Below are 19,527 nucleotides of genomic sequence, written 5' to 3' on the forward strand. Positions count from 1 at the left end.
GGTCAACACGGTGTACTTCTAAAAAGAGATATTACTCAAAACCCGACAAGGGCGGTTAAAATTAAATAAACATTTTTTTTTTTGTATTTTTTTCTCCTCTCATTTTGAAAATTAATGATTTGCATCTATCTGTCTTATTACGTGAATTCAACCGATCTAATAGTTAATTTTTAAATTTAAAAAAATAAATAAAAAAGACCTAAATATACTAAATAACATGCCTCGTTAAATAATGATTTATTGCTTTTTTAACTATTCAGATGGAACTTTTGATAAGGTCATATACATAGTATCGCCAGCTTATGCTATCACTGCTTAGAGTACGTTTGTTTGGAAGTAAGAATTTGTAAGGAAAGATTACGATTTTAAACCAATTGTATAAAATATATTATTTAAGAGTACATTTGAAAAAAATTACAATTTGAAAAAGTCAAAAAAAAAATAATAAAAAAATAATATTTTCAAATCACATACAAATGGTACATTTTTAATGTAAATTTGAAAGCCAAATCACAATTTTACTAAACACTTAACTGAATTTTCAAATTGTACGTATTAAAATAAGACTTTTTGAAACCGTAAAAATTGTACGTATTAAAATAAGACTTTTTGAAACCGTAAACCCAAGCAGACCTTAACTAAAACTCTTATAAAAGTATGTCTTTGGTTCACAATAGGCAACTTATTTAATAACCTCAACGTGCATCTAATTTATACGTAACGTTCTACCGAATAACCATTAATTACTTTATCAACCAAATCTTCTACAGAGTAAATTTGAAGGAAAAAGCGTCTGCAGCTTCTAGTTTCTCTTTGTTGGTGCATCAACTGCTATAAACGACAAGAAGAAGATGCATTTTATAGGAGATCACGAGGCTTATGATCACAGTCGTTAAGACTATAAATAAATATTAATAGTAATTTCCGTTTTGGTACACCAAAAAGGGCGTCCATTGTCACACCAGCCGTTTTTATTTTTGGTTAATCACAACTCTCTAGAAAAACCAATGTAATTTGCTCACGATATTAAGCAGATAACATTAAAGAAAAAATAAAAATAAAATAAAAGTCGGCACAAATCATATCTGTATAATATTATAAGTCAACGGCTTATAAATCCGAAAGTTCAAAATCTGCTCGGAAAATGACAGCTTATCTAAAAGTCAATGGCAAAACTGAATTCCAAAACCTCCATCACCGGCGATATGCCTTTCACACAATCAGCCAGCGCAGAGAAAACAAATACGCAAGATGGAACCTGAAATATATATGCGGCTATCTTATGTCTAAGTCAAGCCTAGCCTCTTTAGCTTTTCAACTTGTACTTGTTGTGTACGAGAGATGTCCATCCAGACTAATTCAATGTTTTGTAATGCTAATAAATCTAAAAACTGATGTTATATATACCAACTTTAAAAGTGAAGGCTTAACTTGCATTCAATGAGTAGTAATAGTTCCATTTTTTTACTTTTGATGTGTAAACTTCAGAGAGCCACTCTACTCCATGCCCATTTTCAGCTTTTTCTTCTGCTTTCTTCGCTGATCACGCATACCTGGAAGAGGGAAAAGAACAGTTATGAATGTTGCCTCCCTCCACCTAGTTAAATACACATGCACAGGAAAATGGAAAATAAGAAAATATACGTTTCTTCTCCTCTTTTCTCTTTCTCCTAAGATTCTCCACATTCCTTCGTTTTTCGGCCATCTCTTTCACATCCGTATGCATATGCACCTGTTAGAGATATACCAAAATATAAAATGCCAGAACTTGGAAGAGGGAAAAGATCGCAAACAGACTGATTCAGGATGCTTTTACATCTATAATGGTAAGGGAACAACACGGCATATGAATAAAAGAGGTGACTCAAGAATTGTCTAATTCTACATATGATAGGGCCAGAGTTTCCAATGAGAGTTGGATCAGTTTTTGCTACTGCCTCAATTCATTAGGCTACACTCCAGCATGTCAAATATACCAACAAGACAATGGATGTTGGGCCTACAATAACTCCCTATAATTTTTTATCAAAATCATATGCTGGAATATAAACTCGCTATTAACGCTCATTTATCATCCATCACCTGGAAGGCATAATTTTCAATGTTGCCAGTATATAACTATCTTGATATTATTTTCTGCAAAAGCAAATGCAGTAAATAATAATTTAAAACAGTCAATGTTTAAGCAGCTGGTAAATCTACTTGCGAAATTTCCATTTACACCCAAACTTCAAAAGTACAGTTATATAGACATATATCCTTCTAGGCATTACGGGATCTTCCGTAAGGCCTCTTATGTGTGCAAACTCCGACAAGAGAGTGAAATGAAAATTTTAATTCCTTTGTTTTTTTTTTTTTTTTGTTGATAAGTAAACTTCCATAGAAACTAGTAGAGTAACCATTAAGCCAAAGGGTAAATAACACAAGATATGGACACTACCTCATGACCAGCACTACGAAGTGCCTGGAGTGGCTCCACACAATCCTGACCAATAACCAACAATTTCCTTCTTTTGTTTTCTCCTGAAACCCCGCTGCCACCAAGTTTTTGCCTAGCAAGTTGTTCAAACTGATGTTGGACGAGAGGTGAAACACCAGCCTGAAAAAGAAAAAGAAGTACTAATTATACTTCAAAAGTATTGGAGTGAGGGGATATGACATAAATAATAAGGTGGGAACAGCATAATAGGTTATATATTGAAACCAGAGCCGATACTCATACCATACAATTAGATAGATCACTAATAAAATGTAGCATATATTACAGTTCCCCCCAGCCCGGACCCCAAAAAAAAAATTATCACCCACATTCTTAAGTTGACCTCTAAACTACAACTCACCACAACTTGGACCTATAAACTACCACAATGTTTTGAGTTGCTCCCTATGTGAAAATTGGCTATTATTTGGAATGAAAAATCGTTAGCACATGCGTCTGATTACCAAATTGCCCTCACTTAAAAAAAAAAAATTAACACATCTATTCAGAGGGGCGACCACGCGGCCACTCACCTTTTCAAAGGGGACGGCCGCCTAACATGTTTGTTCAGAGGGATGGCTGCATGGCCACCCCTCACCTATTTAGAAAAGGTAGTCGTGTGGCCACCCCAGCTGTTCACAGGGGGTGGCCCTGAGCGTGGCCATGCTGCATGGCCACATGGGGTTGACAGCGGGGTGGCCATGCAGCAACCCCCATAATAGAGGGGGTGGCCGAAAAGGTAGTCACGCAGCCACCCCAATTGTTCAAAGGGGGTGGCCCTGCGCATGGCCACATGGGGTTGACAGAGGGGTGGCCGCGCGGCCACCACTCACCTTTAGAGGGGTAGTGCCCTCTGTTGAGGCAGGGGGTAGCTGCACAGCCACCCTTGTGTAATCTTTATGTCAGTTTTTTTTAGGGCAATTTGGTAATTCAGGCACACGACTAAGGCACATGCTAACGTTTTCCATCCCAAATAAATGTCAATTTTGACACAAGGGGGAACTCAAAATCTTTTGTAGTTTATAGGTCCAAGTTGTTCCTCCACCACGAACCCTAGTTCTACAGCAGTATAGAAAGGGTAACCAAGTAAATAAGAAAGATTTCATAAATGGTTACCCCTGCCAAATAACGACGTGAAAATGTTCTTGGTTGCAACGGACGTGACAAAAGCATATTGAGCTCCTGCAATTTGAAAGAAAATAAAATGAGCTTATGTAAGATTACGTTTAGTAAAATGAATTGGCCAAACTTCTAGATTGTTATAAGTTTTAACTGTGACAGGCAGTACAAGGTTAAAAGGAGAACATCCAAGGAAAGAGGAAACCTGCTGCAACTTCTTTAATTGTATGGAAGTAGTTTTCTTTTGCTTGAAATTGTTCACTATTTCCTCCTCGCTGTCATAATTATCCATTACTAATTCCACTGACTCTGCACTTCGTTCGAGCCAGCTTTTATTTGCCTTCTCCTAGAAATATGAGCACACGCACGCGCACACACAATTTACAAATGAATTAAATGTACATAGCAAAATAAAAGGCTTTATGAGAGAAATTAAGCTCGACACCGAAACACGAGTTGTAGGCTTGTAGCCACAGATGTTAATACTTCTTTTACACAACAAAATTGAATTTTGCAGATAAATTATCATCAAACATTAAGGCTTTAGAATAATCAACGATATCCGTGATAGATTAAGAAGAAAAGGTAAATGAGGCATTAAAAAGGAAAGAATGTGTAAACTATCGTAGAAAGAAAAAAAAAATCTTATTAAAACAAATAATGAAAATGATCACAGAAACTGTAAGGCATTAAACACAGCCAGCAAACGCTATAAACACAATGACAACAAAATGTTACTATTTTAATATTTACCATGCAAGAGTAAAAATAAGTTTGGCATCAGCATAACTGATGCACAACAATTTGACATTTGGATCGGTCCAACACATGTTGAAAGCAACGAAAGCTCAGTTTCAAGAAACCAATGTTGACCAGGGCAGAGGCCCAGCCCAACCCGACCCAAAGCTACAGTGGCATGTAAGAACTCAAAATTATATCAGTATAAGATACATAACCAGATAGGTTAAAAGTAAACACCTGGGAGTCCTTCCGCAAAATTTTGTCTATTTGACGTGCAAGAGATAATCTTTTTTGGACTTCTGGTATGTATGCATTCTCTAAAGGAAATCGCTGAAAACTTTCCTGAGTACAGGGAAAAGGCTATGCATGTAAGCCACAATTAAAAGCTATATTAAGGTAATAACAAAGAACTAACAATGATAAGTGCTATTGTTAATCTATATATTTATACAAAGTAGAACCTACCCCCTGATTCCCCAAAGCCACAATTAGTACTTGATATTTTTTTCATTTTGTTCAGGTATAATTCAATCAGGAAAACACCAAGGCCCCGTATGTGAATCATGCATTCGAGTGTAAAGAGGCATTAAAAGCACCATTTTCAGAAGAAATACCTTGGAAAATGATTTGCACAATGAAGCAAATTTCGATGTCTCGTTTGGTGCGATTAGTGCAATAGTGCACCCATCAGCGAAAGCTCTAGCAGTTCTTCCACTTCTATGAACATAAACCTAACAGAAGCATAATTAACAGATAGCTAAAATAAGGTGAGAATTTTAAAGAAACACATCAAAAAGCATCCTAATATTAACTTACTTCAGCTGAATGTGGCAGTTGATAGTGAACAACAGTTCGAACACCGGCAATATCAAGGCCTCTTGCTGCAACATCAGTTGCAACAAGTATACCGTGTTCATTTCCACGAAAACGATCAATTGCCTGCATTAAACACAAGAGGGTAAAAAGGGAAGGCAATGAACAAGAAAACAGAAATTAATGTATAAACTTGACCGCATGGTGACAAAAGGAAATTGGTAAGATAATCGAGTCAAGATAAGATAATCAAGCCAATTTAGCATTTGACCATGGTTTTCTCAAAATGCTGCCTTCCAAAAAGGAGAATTGAAAGAATCGAAGTTTTAAATTAATGTCTCTAAAGAGCTCAAACAATTATGATTAGACAGTTCATTTAATGAGTGGTCTCAGCCTGTTTTGCATTTGTAACCCTTAAAAACTATCTGCACTATGTTTTCTATCATTTCTTCAGAAAGAAGAATAGAAGCTAAGACCCCATCTCACCCCACCCCACTCATTTACCATCTGAGCTAAGGCGCCACAGACTAGATACAGATTTACGTTACACACAAACAATAAAGCCTTGTAACCATGTTAACTGGCAAAAAGAATCTCTCTCAATTTGCTTGCTCTCATGTTTGGTTCTAAATAAACACAGAGAAGAGACTATATTCTTCCAATGCAGCAGAGTCTCAGACTCCAATATCAACATTCTCAACAGTTACTAATGACTAAGAGCCCTTGTATGCAAACACTGCTTCTCGAAGCATACTCCAGCAATTCCTGACTATGGAACCATTAGTAATATCAACAATCTAAATCATGCTTTCCTTACACTTGATTCAATCAACAAGTTGTCTGACCTGATTTTGATTCATCCTATATCAGGCCAGAATACTTTAAACAGTTTTTAACTCTTCATTTGGAGTTGTTTCAACAACAGATTACAGATATAGAAATATGTTACTAGCAGTAAACAAAAGCTATACCATCAATTAATGCCCTATTAAGTGTAAGATAGTTGTGAGACAAGCTTAAGCAAAATAATTTTTACCACCACTACAAACTGTACTTGAATCAATTACCTTATTAATCATTTTTTTTATATGTAAACAAAAAATTATTAAAAAAGCGGAAATGCACAACCCAAGTACACATGAAGTATACAAGAGATACACCTAACCCAAAAAAAGATAAAAGATAAAGAAAATCATGAAAGTTAGAAATATAAAAGTAGTCAAAGGCAGTTGTCCAGTAGTAAAGAGTATTAAGGAAAAAAGTCTTTAGTTCTACTACTGTCCTTTTGCGGTCTTCAAAATTTTGATAATTTCTTTCACTCCAAAGACAACACATAAGGCAAAACGGAACCATCTTCCACATTGCTGCACTTTAAAGACTACCAAATAACCCTCTTCAACATGCGAAAAGGTTTGCTACTCGTCTAGGCATAACCCAAGCTAGCCCAACACGACTGAATATAGTATTCCACAAGGTGTGGAATAAACCAAAATGTTCACAATAAGTAAAGCTCGCTAAGATATAGGGTGCTAATAGTGACCATAAAGTAATAAACACTCCTTCCGTGTCATAGTGATGCAAAAGTGCCACATTATACGCTATACGAGACCCTAGGAAAACCAATGCTTACATAAACAGGTAAAATACTGGAGCAGCAGCAAAACTATCATCACATCAGCCTTCTCATGTGCATAGAAGTATGCAAATAGAGATGAATGCTGCTAATAATTCAAGGAAAAAAACCAACCTTCAACCGAGCACGCTGCTGCATTTGAGCATGTAATGTCCAAACATTGATGCCAAGAATACGCAAAAGGGAAGAGATATGGCGCAAAGCTGCAATTGATGTACAGAACACAATAGTGCGTCCTTGTCCATGAACACTCAAAATATAATACAAATAGGCATCTTTATCTTCTTCCCTGCATCTGCAAGCTATAAAAATTAATACCATTCCATTGAAGAAGGCATTCCACTTAAAAGATAAGGTTTTTAACAGTTGAGTCTGAATTTCAAATAACTATAGTAGAAGTCCTGGGGCATATCTGAAGGCCACTAGTTTATGGTGGAGGTGTAGTTTAAGTACTTGACACACTACAGCCCAAAATGAAAGTCACTACACTCCATATGTAAAAAGATTCTAAACATCTAGAACCTTTCACTAGGCTCCATATGTACACATGAATCTTCCCACCTGGAACATGAATACGTATTGATAATAGGCAAAGCATAGAAGGTGAAACTAACAAAATAGATGTTCACTACTTTAAGATATCAACTACCTGAATTTAGGATATCAGAGATTTAAATGAAGACTTCAATTTTATGAATGGTGATAAAGCCCAAATTATTACACCTAAGATGAATGTATTTGCCAAAGCATGAAGCGGTTTAGAGTATGCAGAGACTTGAACCGATTCAAACAGAGTATAAACTCAAATTACACTTACGGGAAATGATAATAATAACAGTAGATAAATAAACATAAATCAAACACATACTAAGTTTTGATCAGGCACACAGTAAATTTGAATGAACATTGGAACAATCAACTTACATGCATGTATATAAAAAATCTGGCATTAGCAAAGTCAGTAGAAAAATAGAAAATTCAATGAGGTATGATAGAGGATGGTTTAATTGGTAAAGCGAATTGGCATTTTCGAAGAAAATATTTCCATATAGCAGATGAAAATTACATACTCAATAAAAGATTCCTCAAGCTTATCTGCCACAATTGATGCATTCGTCAGATCAATGATGGCAACATTAGCTCTTATTCCGGCTCGCTCAGAGAGAGTTTCTATAGAATTTAACCCATCAGTCAATGACTGCTTTGGTTTTAGAGTACCACGCTTTAGCTTCTTACGAAAATCAGCAGATAGTGCTATGGTAGCAGAAAAAACAAATGTCTGTCTTTTCTTTCTCTGGAAGCTTGAAACTGTGACACAGCTTTGTGTATTTTGAGAATGGCCTTCAATTGAGCCATTGGTCACAGGAAGCATGTCAATTATTGACTGCAACTCACGAAAATGTCCATTTTCAATCATTCGATCAGCCTCATCCAGCACAAAAAAGGACAAAGAATGTAACTGCAAAGCGAAAATAGTGAGTCAAACAAAATGGGTTTGATCAATTCAGTACCTCAACAAATAAAGCACCAGAAGACAGGATATGAACTATCCAACACTTTTGATAAGAATCTGCACACAAATCCAAGAATATGACTATGATAGTAAATGGAATTGAACTATGAAATATAAATTCTATTGTTTGGAATTACAAACTTTACTGCTTGTAAGACTACACCACTTCCTGTGGCATTAGAGACAATGATGGAGCTCAGTGGTACAAATCAAAAACAACAATGGTGGAGCACAGTGGTACTCCAATGAACATGAACAGTTTGCAGTAGTGACAGAAATGCACTTTGTTGTTTGAATATCTATTTTGTGGCTCACATGCAACATCATGTTGGTTTAAGTCTTAGGTGGTTTTGAAGGTCAAGCCATTACGAGTAGAATTAAAATAAGTTTTAATACGAGTTTGTAATTAATGAGAAATGGTTAGTTTTGTAATCGTGGGCACATCTGTAATTTTGGCAATTGCTATGGATTAAGGGTTTTTTGGGTATCGAGTCAAGTCTAAATTTTTTTAGAAGATTCTAGGCATCTTAGTTTATTTTCTTTCGGTCCCAGTTCACCTTCTATTGGATTTTATTAGGTCTTTCGTTTAACTAGGAATCCTACACCATGTCTGTCAACCGTTTTAAAAAATGGTTCTCTCTTCTTGAAAATGGAAAACACTTTTCAAAAATTATTATTCAAACAAGTTTTTTCAAATAGGAGCCCCACAAAAAATAGTTTTCATTTTTCATTTTCAGAAAACGGTTTTCAAAAGACAAAAAGGGTTTTGTTGATTATTTTCTTAAAACCAGGATTTATAACTGATCTACAAATTACTATTTAAAAAAAAATACCACTATCACATATCTTTAAAATTTCGATTCCTTATAAAAGAAACATATCTATAAAAATAAAATAAATAAAATAAAAAAAGAGGAACTAGTATCACATATTTGTCTAGCGGCCACAGCGTGGCTGCCAAAACAGTCTAGTGGTGCCCATTGCATAGCCGCTGGATTTGTCTAGCAGCCACACGGAGGCTGCCAGAACTATTTGGCAGCCATTGCATGGTCACTCTATATGTCAGATTTGTCTGGCAGCGATGTGGTTGTTGCCAAACCTTCAAGCGGCCACCGGAACCATCTGGTGGCAACTACGTTGCTGCCTGATCTGTTTGGCTACCGCGTGACCGCCATAATTGTTTTTGGCCACTCAATCTGTTGAATCTATATGTGGGGGCCGCCCAAATTATGGTGATGGAAGCAGCAAATAGATGGAGATAGTTGTGTAGCAAAACTCATGACAACAATACTAAGATGTAGAAGCGTCCAAAGTACTGATCTAGAGAGTTTTTTTTTTGATAAGTAAGTACTGATCTAGAGAGTTGAGGTGATAGTGGTTCCTATGATGATGATTATTGCAGTGCCAAGGTAGCAATGGTCGGACAGATGCAGAGTTGCCATGCTCTGGAGAGATGTAAGTGATGATGGTGAAAACAAAGCGTCTAGCTCTTGTGAGAAGTGGATGGGCAGTATGTTGATGTGGCAGCACCCTTAGATGTTGCTGAGGCAAAAGTTTTACGGTAGGCCATCCTATTGCCACCAGTGATGGTGATGCTTATTTAAGAATCAAAAATCACTGGAAGTGGATTTCCCAATTATGATATGGGCAAAAGAAAGATTGTTATGTGTAGTCTTCATGCGTCTTAATTGCATTATAGCTGGAAAACTATTCCAACTACACAAATAATGCCCATTATATTCTACCAAATAGCTGCCCAACTGCATCAGATTTGACTATTTCAACCACAAATCTCCTAGTTAAATTCTGGCCTGAATCACAAGGCTCCTCTAATTCATCTAGCTTCAACCCTCCCCTCCATATCCAATTGTACATTCAGGAATAAAGTTTTTTTTTTATAAGTAAATGCAAATTTTATAAATAACACCGTAAGGCGCCCCTAGTACACACGAAGTATACGAAAAAGTAACACTTCAACACCGGCCCGCCCCAAACAACATCCACAAAACAAACCAAGCCCCTAAAGCTCTCAACCCACAAGCCTATCTTCCTGAATATGCTCCTCATCAAGGGCAGAGAGGAAAGCCAGTCTTATCCTCTTGCCCCTTGGACACCAACCCCACCGTGGAACATAACAAACACCACTCCAAAGGAGAGAAAGGCTGGACACCACCAGCAGAAGGAACCTCAAGCAACGAAGTAGAGAGGTGAGATGACCAAGAATCACCGCGATCAACCAGAAAAGGAGAGGACGAGCTCGACTTGAGAAACCCCCGCCTGAAAAAGCACACATCATCATGCTCGCCTTGACCCACAACCAACTTCGGCTTCCTCATGTCCTTACATTTGCGCTTATACTGAATCAGTGTCTTAGGCGCGGAATCTTCCAAGGATAATATTGGAGGAGCCCTAACTTCCGGCGAACCAACCTCAGGCGAAGATTGAGAAAGAGAAAACCCTGAACCAACAGAACCAGAACCCAGAACCAATCTGCTTCCTTCCTCTTCCAAAACCCAACATCAACGGTTTCCAACGCCACAGCCTCCTGAGCTGCAGGAAGGGGTATGCCCGTAAGGCCAAGAGTATATAACAACCACTCTTCAGCGGCAGCACTGACAACCACCTTTGGACCTCTCTTAGCCTTGGACTTGCGGAAGTAGAAATTCGGAGGCTTAGACGTCAACATTAGGAATAAAGATGAAGACAGATTGCTATTAACTTTCTTTTTTAATTAAAATAAAGTTCAAGGTTAAATAAACATCTAATTACCAATTGATGCTTTTCAACTAGATTTGACATTGACGTGTTTAAAATGTATTCTTGCTCAAAGAATTCCCAAGTCCATAATTTGATTGTCTTTTAATTTGAATTGAGTGTAGTTTTTTCTAAGTTTTTTGTGAGTTAACTCTCCCTTCCCTCTCCTCTCAACTCTCATCTTCCTCTTTCTCTCGCCGCCCTAGCGGTGGCACGTGAAAGCACGTCAAGCTAGGGGTCTGCTACATTTCGTCATCCAGGAGTTTGTCTGCTGTGCGGAGTCAGTGTTTGAGCAGCAGAGGTGTGCTTTCGAGTTGCTCTGGTTAGATCGTGAAGGGGCTTTGGCTAGCGAGTTTTTTGACTGGGTGGTTTTCTTCTCTGGTGATGGTACGAGTTTCTGTTGGGTTGGCCGTCTGAGCTTGGGCATGGAGAATCAATTCTTCATAGAGGTAAAATCGTTCGCCTTCTCGGTAAATACAAGTACGACAGAGCTCCAGATACAAGAAAGGAGGACAAGCTATGATGGAGCTGTCTCTTTGGGCCCGAGGTGTGTGGCTTGGCTGATAGAGATGGTGGAAGAGGTTATGAGGTTTACCAGAGTCGAGGAATACGTGAGATCTACTCGAGAGGCTTCAAATGTCGTCACCATCAAGAGGGGAGGTAACAGGGCTAGTTGTTTTCTGGAGGTGGTGGTTCAAGGTGAGGGGGGCCGAAGAGGGTTTATCATGCTACCGGAAGATCGTGAAAGGCGAGGATGGGGTAGATTCTCCGGGGAGCTGAGAAAGGTTTTGGCTTTTTTGTAAGCCATGAAAGGTCCTCCCTTTTCTGGCCTTGGTCCTAGGGTGGAGCAGTCTTCTGAACCTACAGCGAAGAAGGGTCCTTCACAGAATCCGTTTCAACAGTTGGGTGTAGACGACGGAGAGGGAGACGGTCATGCTGAAGCCATTCCTTCAACTGTTGAGGAAGGAGGTAGGGTGGTTCAGAGCAAGAAGAAGGCACTGCTCTCTCTCCTGTGGGCGTGTAAGGGAAAATTCAAGAAGGTTTTAGGGGAATTGGACCGGACCATGGCTTCATTTTGGGCTGGCCTAGTAAGGTTTGCGCTGCAGTTTGGGCTAGGTCGCACACACAAGCCCGTTACCATTCGTTAGCCTTGTCGGACTGTTTCCAAACGGACTTGTAAGTCCAATCCCAACTTCAAGGATGGGTCTGAGCCAAAGGAGTTGTCGGAGGAGTTGTCGAAGCTTTCAAATCAGGTTTCGAGAACACCGAAGGCGTTGATGGAGGATCTACCGGAGGTGTCTCTGATGGTAGGTGTAGCTCCAATAAATCTGGAGGGTACTTCGAATGGGTCTGGTTCGTTGAGATACGATGGTGTCGATGGAGCCACCTCATCAACGGTTTTCATCTAGACAGCGCCGGAATCTCAGGATTCGGTCCTTCCTTCCACAATGTCGGCAAGACTCAATGACTAGGGGATTCAGGCTGTAAGTATTTTCCGACGAGGCTTTCTTAATTCTCGGCAGCCGGTAGTTATGGGTAAAGCTCTAGGTACGGCTTCTCCCCCCTCTGTCCACTCGAATTGTTCTGGGTTGGTTCTAGACAATACGGATCCAAGCAAGGCCGTAGATACGGCTTCCTCCCCATCCGTAGGTGGGACTTCTAACACAGTGCATGCAGAGGCTTTGTGTACCCCCAGGAAGGTAAAGGGTAAATGGGAGATTCAAAACTTGGAGCGCTCCATCAACTATGATACAAAGGGTGCATCCAATAGGCAGGGGAAAGGCAAATTCAAGTTATTTAGCGTTGAGGGCTTTGGGGGTTTTTTTGGGGCTTTGCTATTTCGTAGGGTTTGGGTTTGAGGGTTTGTCAAGTTTTAGGTTTGTGGGTCTTGGGTTGGAGGGTTTGGGCTTTCCACTTGTTTTGGAGCCTCTTGTGTATACTACTTGTATATTCAGGAGCGCCTGTCGCTTTTAATAAATTATTATTCATCAAAAAAAATTAACTTGAGTGCATAACTTTATGAGGTCGAAAAACCAATTCTTTACATGCCAATTTATTAATTGTAAGTTTTTGCAGCAGTAACTGATGTGTCCAAATAACTTACTAAAAGTTGTCATGCAAAAGCACAGGAATATGCACAAGTGCAGTGCACTGCACTATACCATTTATTCAAAGACTAGGTAAACATAATTGAATTGAACAATAAAAAAGTTAAACCAATTATCCTATGGAATACTGAAATGAACTCCCTTACATGCAATCTGCAACAAGTATCAGTAACTACCTCAACAAGATGCTTTTCTCCCCCTGATGCAAGTTCCCACAACCTCCCTGGAGTTCCAACAATAATCTCAGGCCTCTTTTTTAGGAGTCTCTCCTGCTTATCTGTCGACATTCCACCAACAATAGGAACCACTCTAATATCTGTTCCATTGGCTACCGCCTTGAGATGATCAGTGACCTGAAATAGAAGTAAAACGGGGAGGGAGCGGGAACAGATGGAAGATTCAATTTCACTTCAAAGCTATAAACCATCTGATCTAAAAGAAGCAAAAGCACTAAAATAGACAAACATGGACTCCGAGCTACCAACATTTTTTTTTTTTGATAAGTAAAAGTAATTTAAAAAAGAAAAAAAAAAGTGCAAAAGGCGCAACCCAAGCGTACAAAAAGTATACAAGAGAAACACTTAACTAGGAAAAAAAAAAAAAGCTCAAGAAAAACATGAAAACTATAAATATTAGAGTCAAACGCATTTGTCCATAAATAGTCTTAAAGAAAAAATCCTTTAGATCCCCTATTGTCCATTCGATCATTTATTTCCCTCCAAATACACCACATAAGGCACAACGAAACCATCTTCCGCATAATAGCATCCCGAAACCTACAACGACCTTTCCAGCAAGCGAAAAGGTCTAGTACTTGATTAGGCATAACCCAAGCCAACCGTACAAAGGCTGAAAATGGTATTCCATAGGGCATTAGCCATCTCACAATGGAAAAAAGTGGTCCACTAATTCTCCACTTTTCTTACATATACAACACCAATCAACCAAGACGTCGCTTTCTAAGATTATCCATAGTTAAGATCTTCCCCAAAGCAGTTGTCCAAGCAAAGAATATCACTCTCAAATAGCCTTATTTTGCCAAATACTCCTCCAAGGGAAATGAATGCTATCATGGGAAACAAGGTATCTAACTCATCTAGCCAACTATCTTAGTTTCCCCAACCCCAAGAGTGAATGCAGCAGTGACGTACATTTTATTCAAACTAATAGGAATATTACTCCTTCCCACAATGAGAGTCCTGCTTTACTTTCATGTTTGTCCGAACATGAGTTTCTGTCATCCAAAAGAGTCTCTTTTTTTTTTAAATTTACTTACCCATTTAACCTGTTACTCATTTGGTACTCTTCACCATCAAAGTCAAGGGGTGATTTTAGAAAGAAAAAAATACTGAAAGGTGAAGGGTCAACGCATTTATTGTTTCTCCTTAATGAATCTGCCTTTTGCAAACAAGATACTCATTATGGGAACAATGGAGTAGGCATGAATGTCTCTGTGCGAGTTTGCCTACAAAGGTTCAGGCAGTTTTCCCACTAAAACATGCTAGCCAACTACATAAAGTTGTTACTTCACAGAGAAGCCAGAAATGCTGCAACAAACCATATCCCGCTTCCAGAGATGAAACAAAGTAAACAGATGACCAGAAAATAAAGCAGATTCAAGCTAAGTAAAGGAACATAACTTCATTTACCAGCTTGCTAGCTCTAGCTAACTAGCTAAGAGAAGGTGTATGAGCCCAGATTTCTGCAGCAATTATTGGACTAAACACTAGACCATATTTTTTTTTATGAATAATAATTTTATTGCACTAGATCATATTTACTGGTTCACAGGCTTGATTTTATTGTATTGAAGGCATCAAGTAGCTTTATATACAAATTTAAGTTGGAATTCATTCAGCAGAGTTTGTGTCCGGTATGAATTCAAATTCATTCCATATATTTCGAACCCCAACCAGCGTACTTAAATTGAATTAAATTAAGAATTCATATGAATCCTTAGCAAAGTATCAAACCTATTCATGATCGGATTTGCTCTTACTGAATCCACTTGAATGACCATTTTTACCAAATTGCAAAAATATCCCCACTTTTTATATATACTTGAATTCACATCATCTCTATTGCAAAAAAAAATAATAATAATAATAAATTGAATAGAATTGAAAAATCAATTCATTAAATTTCATTAATGAATTGAATTTTAAATTCAAATTTCCACTCACTTACCGTATTTAATTAACACGACTGTGAATTCAGTTCAATCATAAATTGGTTCCAAATAGAGTTAATTCCTCATTCTTTTTTCGTGCACACCCTCAACAGATAATAGTTCTTGTTCAGTGGTCACGTCTGTCTGACTATTGTGTGTCTACGATGATGGAGATGGCTCAAATTTTACGATTAATCTATTCTTAGAGAGTTAAGAGAGGTTTGTGCCTTCAAATTTTACAGTAGCTGATATCATTATAGGGCATCCAAGCATGCTCTTGCTTATCACAACAAGCTAGGGTGATGTGAAATTTATGCATGTACATATATGTATGTTTAGGTGATTTGTATGTAAAGTCACTCTGTCTAAAACCCATGTGAAGTCATTCTGTCTAAACCAATGCCATACTTAATGCTATTTAGGCTCCAATAGTCCAGATCAGACTCTCTAACAGTGTTCATGCACAATTGAGAGATAACATAAACAGAAGCAATACATAAAGCATTTACAAGTACCTGAAGTGCAAGTTCCCTTGTAGGAGTAATAATTAGAGCCCGTAAAAGGCCATTTGGAGCATAGTTTTCTGCTTCCTCCCCCTTTCTCTCAAGCATCTTTCCGGCCTTTTCTCGTTCCTCCAAGAGACGCTGCAAAATTGGCAAACCAAAAGCAAGTGTTTTGCCAGAACCTGTCTCTGCAGCACCAACAACATCCTGTCGAATAAACAAATAATAAGGCTATCAACTTAGTGTCATTAACACCCACGCACCACCTTAAGCAAGAACCTAAACCAACCTTCCCTTGATGAGCAGCAGCAGGAATACAAGCTTTCTGTATTGGAGTTGGTTCCTTGAACTCAAGCCTGTATATTGATTTCATGAGCAGGGGATGGAGCCTCATCTCATTCCATGCATAATATTGAGCTTCATCAACCAACTCTTCTTCGAGATCTTCCTTGCCATGGCTAACTACAATAAAAGTTGCACAGTTCATGGGAGACATCTCTTTTACTTTCGCATAAACTTTTCACTACAATCCTACAAATATTATGTTGTATGCTTCAAACCTTACACAGTCAGACTACACATACAATACTCACAATAAATTGAGTTCAACAATGAATCATCGACATATATAGAAATTAAAGCATAAACAAAAGGATGGTGTTTCTGAAACAGAAATTGCTGGGTGTGGTCAGATGTGGGTAGTTTAGTATAAAGAAAGGTGCCAATCCCAGTACTATGCCAATAAGAATTTTCCCACTTTGCCAAGTCAATTTTAAAACTACTACATTATCAACATGACAATTACACAATCATAAAATAAAATAAAATAAAAAATTGAATATGACTCGCGAAATATCAACTAGGTTTTAACTGAACAAAAAATTTAGAATTCACCTAGGGATTAGCACATACATTGATGAAAAAATTAATGAAACTAAGTTCAATTCTGATCACCCCTTATCATTGACGAGTAAAGATTCAAAAGAATTAATCAGAAACTTGGAAAAGAAAAATGAAAATTGCACTTCCCAACCCAAACTATAAGGTCATTTGCAATGTCCTAAAAGCAATTCCTAAACTGTGATTAGTCGCAATGTCCCTCCACTACTAAAATTTTAAAATTTCACCAATTTCCATCATATTTAACTTTAATTTCTAGATGCTTATCAAGTGATCACCCAAAAAAAAAACGAAGTGATCATGTGAATAATGTAATAAGCATATGAATTTTAAGGTTTATGGCAGGAAAATGCAATTTATCCCTCCCCCCCCCCAAAAAAAAAAAAAGTTATAGATATCAAAGATACATCAAGCAGAGTTTGACACCGTCACAAGTATTGATAAAGTACCAAACCGTAACACATTAAGAGATCAAAAATGTGTATACTGTATATGCAATTTCAATACTGACCCAGAAATTGATATATTAACAAACCATTGACAAAACTGTGGTAACAAGTGCCCCATTAAGTTTAAAAGGTGACCTATGAATTAAGGAATTTCCAAATAAAACATATACAGAAATCAAAATGAACCAAACTAAAACACTCATGACCGACCAATTCAGAAATTGATGAATTATAAAACCATTAACACGGCGAGAAGTCAAAAACTACTGAACTTAAATTGATATGTTACCTTTTCACTAAGATATGCGGATCTGACAATGTAACAAATATAGTTATATTGACCCACCAATTATAGTGGAAAAACTAGCAACTCATCGGTGTGCACAGCGAACAGTGTATAAACTGTGTTTAACATTAAGCCAGAAACTAACCAGCTAGGAGTTCCTCGTCCTTTTGGGTTTCATTTTCCTTTTGGTTCGTCTTCTTCTTTTCTTTCTTCTTCTTCTTTTTCTTCTTAGTCTTCACATTCTCATCCTTCTCCATTTTTTCTTCAACTTTGGCCTCCTTCTCCATCCTCTCTTCAACTTTAGCATCACCAGAACTGCCATCATCATCACTGCACTTCCGTTTCTTCGATTTCCTACTCTGCTTAGCTTTTTTCTCCCCCCTATTTCGTACCTCAGGTTGAGGAATTTCTAAACTGTACTCGGCCTCAACAATCTCTTCGAGTGAAAGAAACCCTACATGCATTTAACATTACAAGTTATCATCAACCAACGGACAAACTCAAACCCTTATAAATCCTAATCCTCGGCTTTCTCACCAAGGAAAATTCAGGAAAGAATATAATTTCAACATCATAATTCAGTACCAACTAAGCTCAAAATCAACCCATTGCGTAATTTAAACCGAGCTTTAGAGCGTTTCTATACAGCAAAGACCAATATCATGAACCATGAACAAACTTAAACCCTAATTTTCTGTTCTCTTTCTAATAAAATGTATGAAGAATATCACTTAAAACCGCCAATTTTAAGTCCAGAAGCAAAAAAAGGAACAAAACTTGGAAATTTTTCATTTCTTTTCCTCGGTTTTCGCGCCTACCAAACAGACAAATTATACATTTTGGAGAACATTATTGTCCGCTCATCTGAGCCTAACTACAACTATTTCGCTTGGCTTAATTGAATTTTCCATTTATTCCAAATAAAGAGAAACCTCAAAAACAGAAAACATAAACTCAAAAAACTTCTTCTTTTCTTTCCTTTTCTTCTCTATTTCTCGGAATCCAACAGAGCAAATAATTAAATCGATGAACGAGGCCAAACCTCCTTCGAGTTCGTTAGTACCAACGACCATAGAGAAGGGGTCGTCGTCGGGGAGAGAGGAGCTCCATGGGAGTGAGTCGAATCGCTCCAGCTCTATGTCCTGTACAGTTCGTTTTCTCCAGTGCTTTCTCTTTGAAGGTTGAGAAGAGAGGGGTGGGGGTTCGGCAGCCATGGCGAAAGAGTACGCTCAGTGCTTGCCAACACGCCCACTGCGGGTTTAAGCGGCGGGTTCTTTAGGCCCAAGAGGAACAACGTGCATTAGGACTAGGGCCGTAAATGAACAAGTCCTTCGCGAACCCCCTGGGATTGGTGCTGATAATTTTTTTTTTTTTTTTTTTTTTACAAGCCGATAAATTCGACTTATACGGAATCCACTTATGCTCGTTTCTTAAAATGTTTTTAAAAAAATATTTTTTATTTTTTATTTTTTAGGGGCAAAAATAATAATTAACAAAAATTATTGGTAACCCAACTACAATCGAAGATCTCCGAATTTTAATATTGGATTGCCGGAATCCGGTGGCAATGGCCTGATTCTAACAACTTTGTCGAATTCTAGCCAATACAGCCAAATTCCAGTCATTTTGTACAAATGTAACGATAGCAACTGCACGTCACCAGATTTCGGCAACAATTGCCGGATTTCTTTTTACGTCGTTGTTGATTTTTTTCATACGAGCCAAACGCAAATATATATATATATATATATATATATTTTTAAGAAAATTATTTTTTTCTAAAAATGATTTTGTTAATAATATTTTACGACGGAAAAAAAATTTACGTCCAAATAAACGAAGCATTAAATATAGTTTATTTAACATATTTTTGTGCTAAAATTATAAAGTTATGCTTAATTATTAAATTAAAAATATCCATACGTTGGTGAATATAGGTTATATAACTTTGGTTCGACTAATTAACTAGTTTAATATATATGTGTGCGCGCGCTAATTAGTTAATAAACCAACATATAAATCATATGCCACCACCTAGGTGAATGAGATTATGCGATCC

General features: G+C 37.6%; 1 protein-coding gene across 2 annotated transcripts; it reads right to left on the reverse strand.

Moving 5' to 3' along the window:
- Positions 1 to 1,071: 1,071 nt before the first annotated feature.
- On the reverse strand, positions 1,072 to 18,794 carry LOC133873075 (DEAD-box ATP-dependent RNA helicase 13). Of its 2 annotated transcripts, none has more exons than XM_062310804.1 (15): positions 18,511 to 18,794; positions 17,614 to 17,922; positions 16,123 to 16,295; positions 15,846 to 16,040; positions 13,337 to 13,513; positions 7,856 to 8,244; positions 6,900 to 7,080; positions 5,156 to 5,278; positions 4,954 to 5,070; positions 4,577 to 4,681; positions 3,804 to 3,944; positions 3,596 to 3,661; positions 2,441 to 2,599; positions 1,645 to 1,732; positions 1,072 to 1,553 (listed from the first exon to the last, which is right to left on the reverse strand). In XM_062310804.1, exons 1-15 carry the CDS (start codon positions 18,680 to 18,682, stop codon positions 1,498 to 1,500), a joined length of 2,451 nt encoding a protein of 816 aa, XP_062166788.1. In that variant the 5' UTR covers positions 18,683 to 18,794; the 3' UTR covers positions 1,072 to 1,497. The 2 variants fall into 2 exon arrangements, with proteins under 2 accessions (XP_062166788.1, XP_062166781.1); XM_062310797.1 differs by having other exon boundaries at positions 2,438 to 2,599.
- Between the last annotated feature and the right edge of the window lie 733 nt (positions 18,795 to 19,527).

Source organism: Alnus glutinosa, chromosome 1, assembly GCF_958979055.1.
Source record: "Alnus glutinosa chromosome 1, dhAlnGlut1.1, whole genome shotgun sequence".
In the NCBI taxonomy this organism is placed as follows: Eukaryota; Viridiplantae; Streptophyta; class Magnoliopsida; order Fagales; family Betulaceae; genus Alnus; species Alnus glutinosa.

Bases quoted from the DNA above. Each gene is read 5' to 3' on its own strand.
- LOC133873075 (XM_062310797.1), bottom strand. From the start codon at position 18,682: ATGGCTGCCGAACCCCCACCCCTCTCTTCTCAACCTTCAAAGAGAAAG. The intron at 3,945-4,576 runs GTGTTTACTTTT...TCATATTTCTAG, and splicing joins TTTTGCGGAAGGACTCCCAG to GAGAAGGCAAATAAAAGCTG. The intron at 1,554-1,644 runs GTATATTTTCTT...TCCCTCTTCCAG, and splicing joins GAGAAAAGAGGAGAAGAAAC to GTATGCGTGATCAGCGAAGA.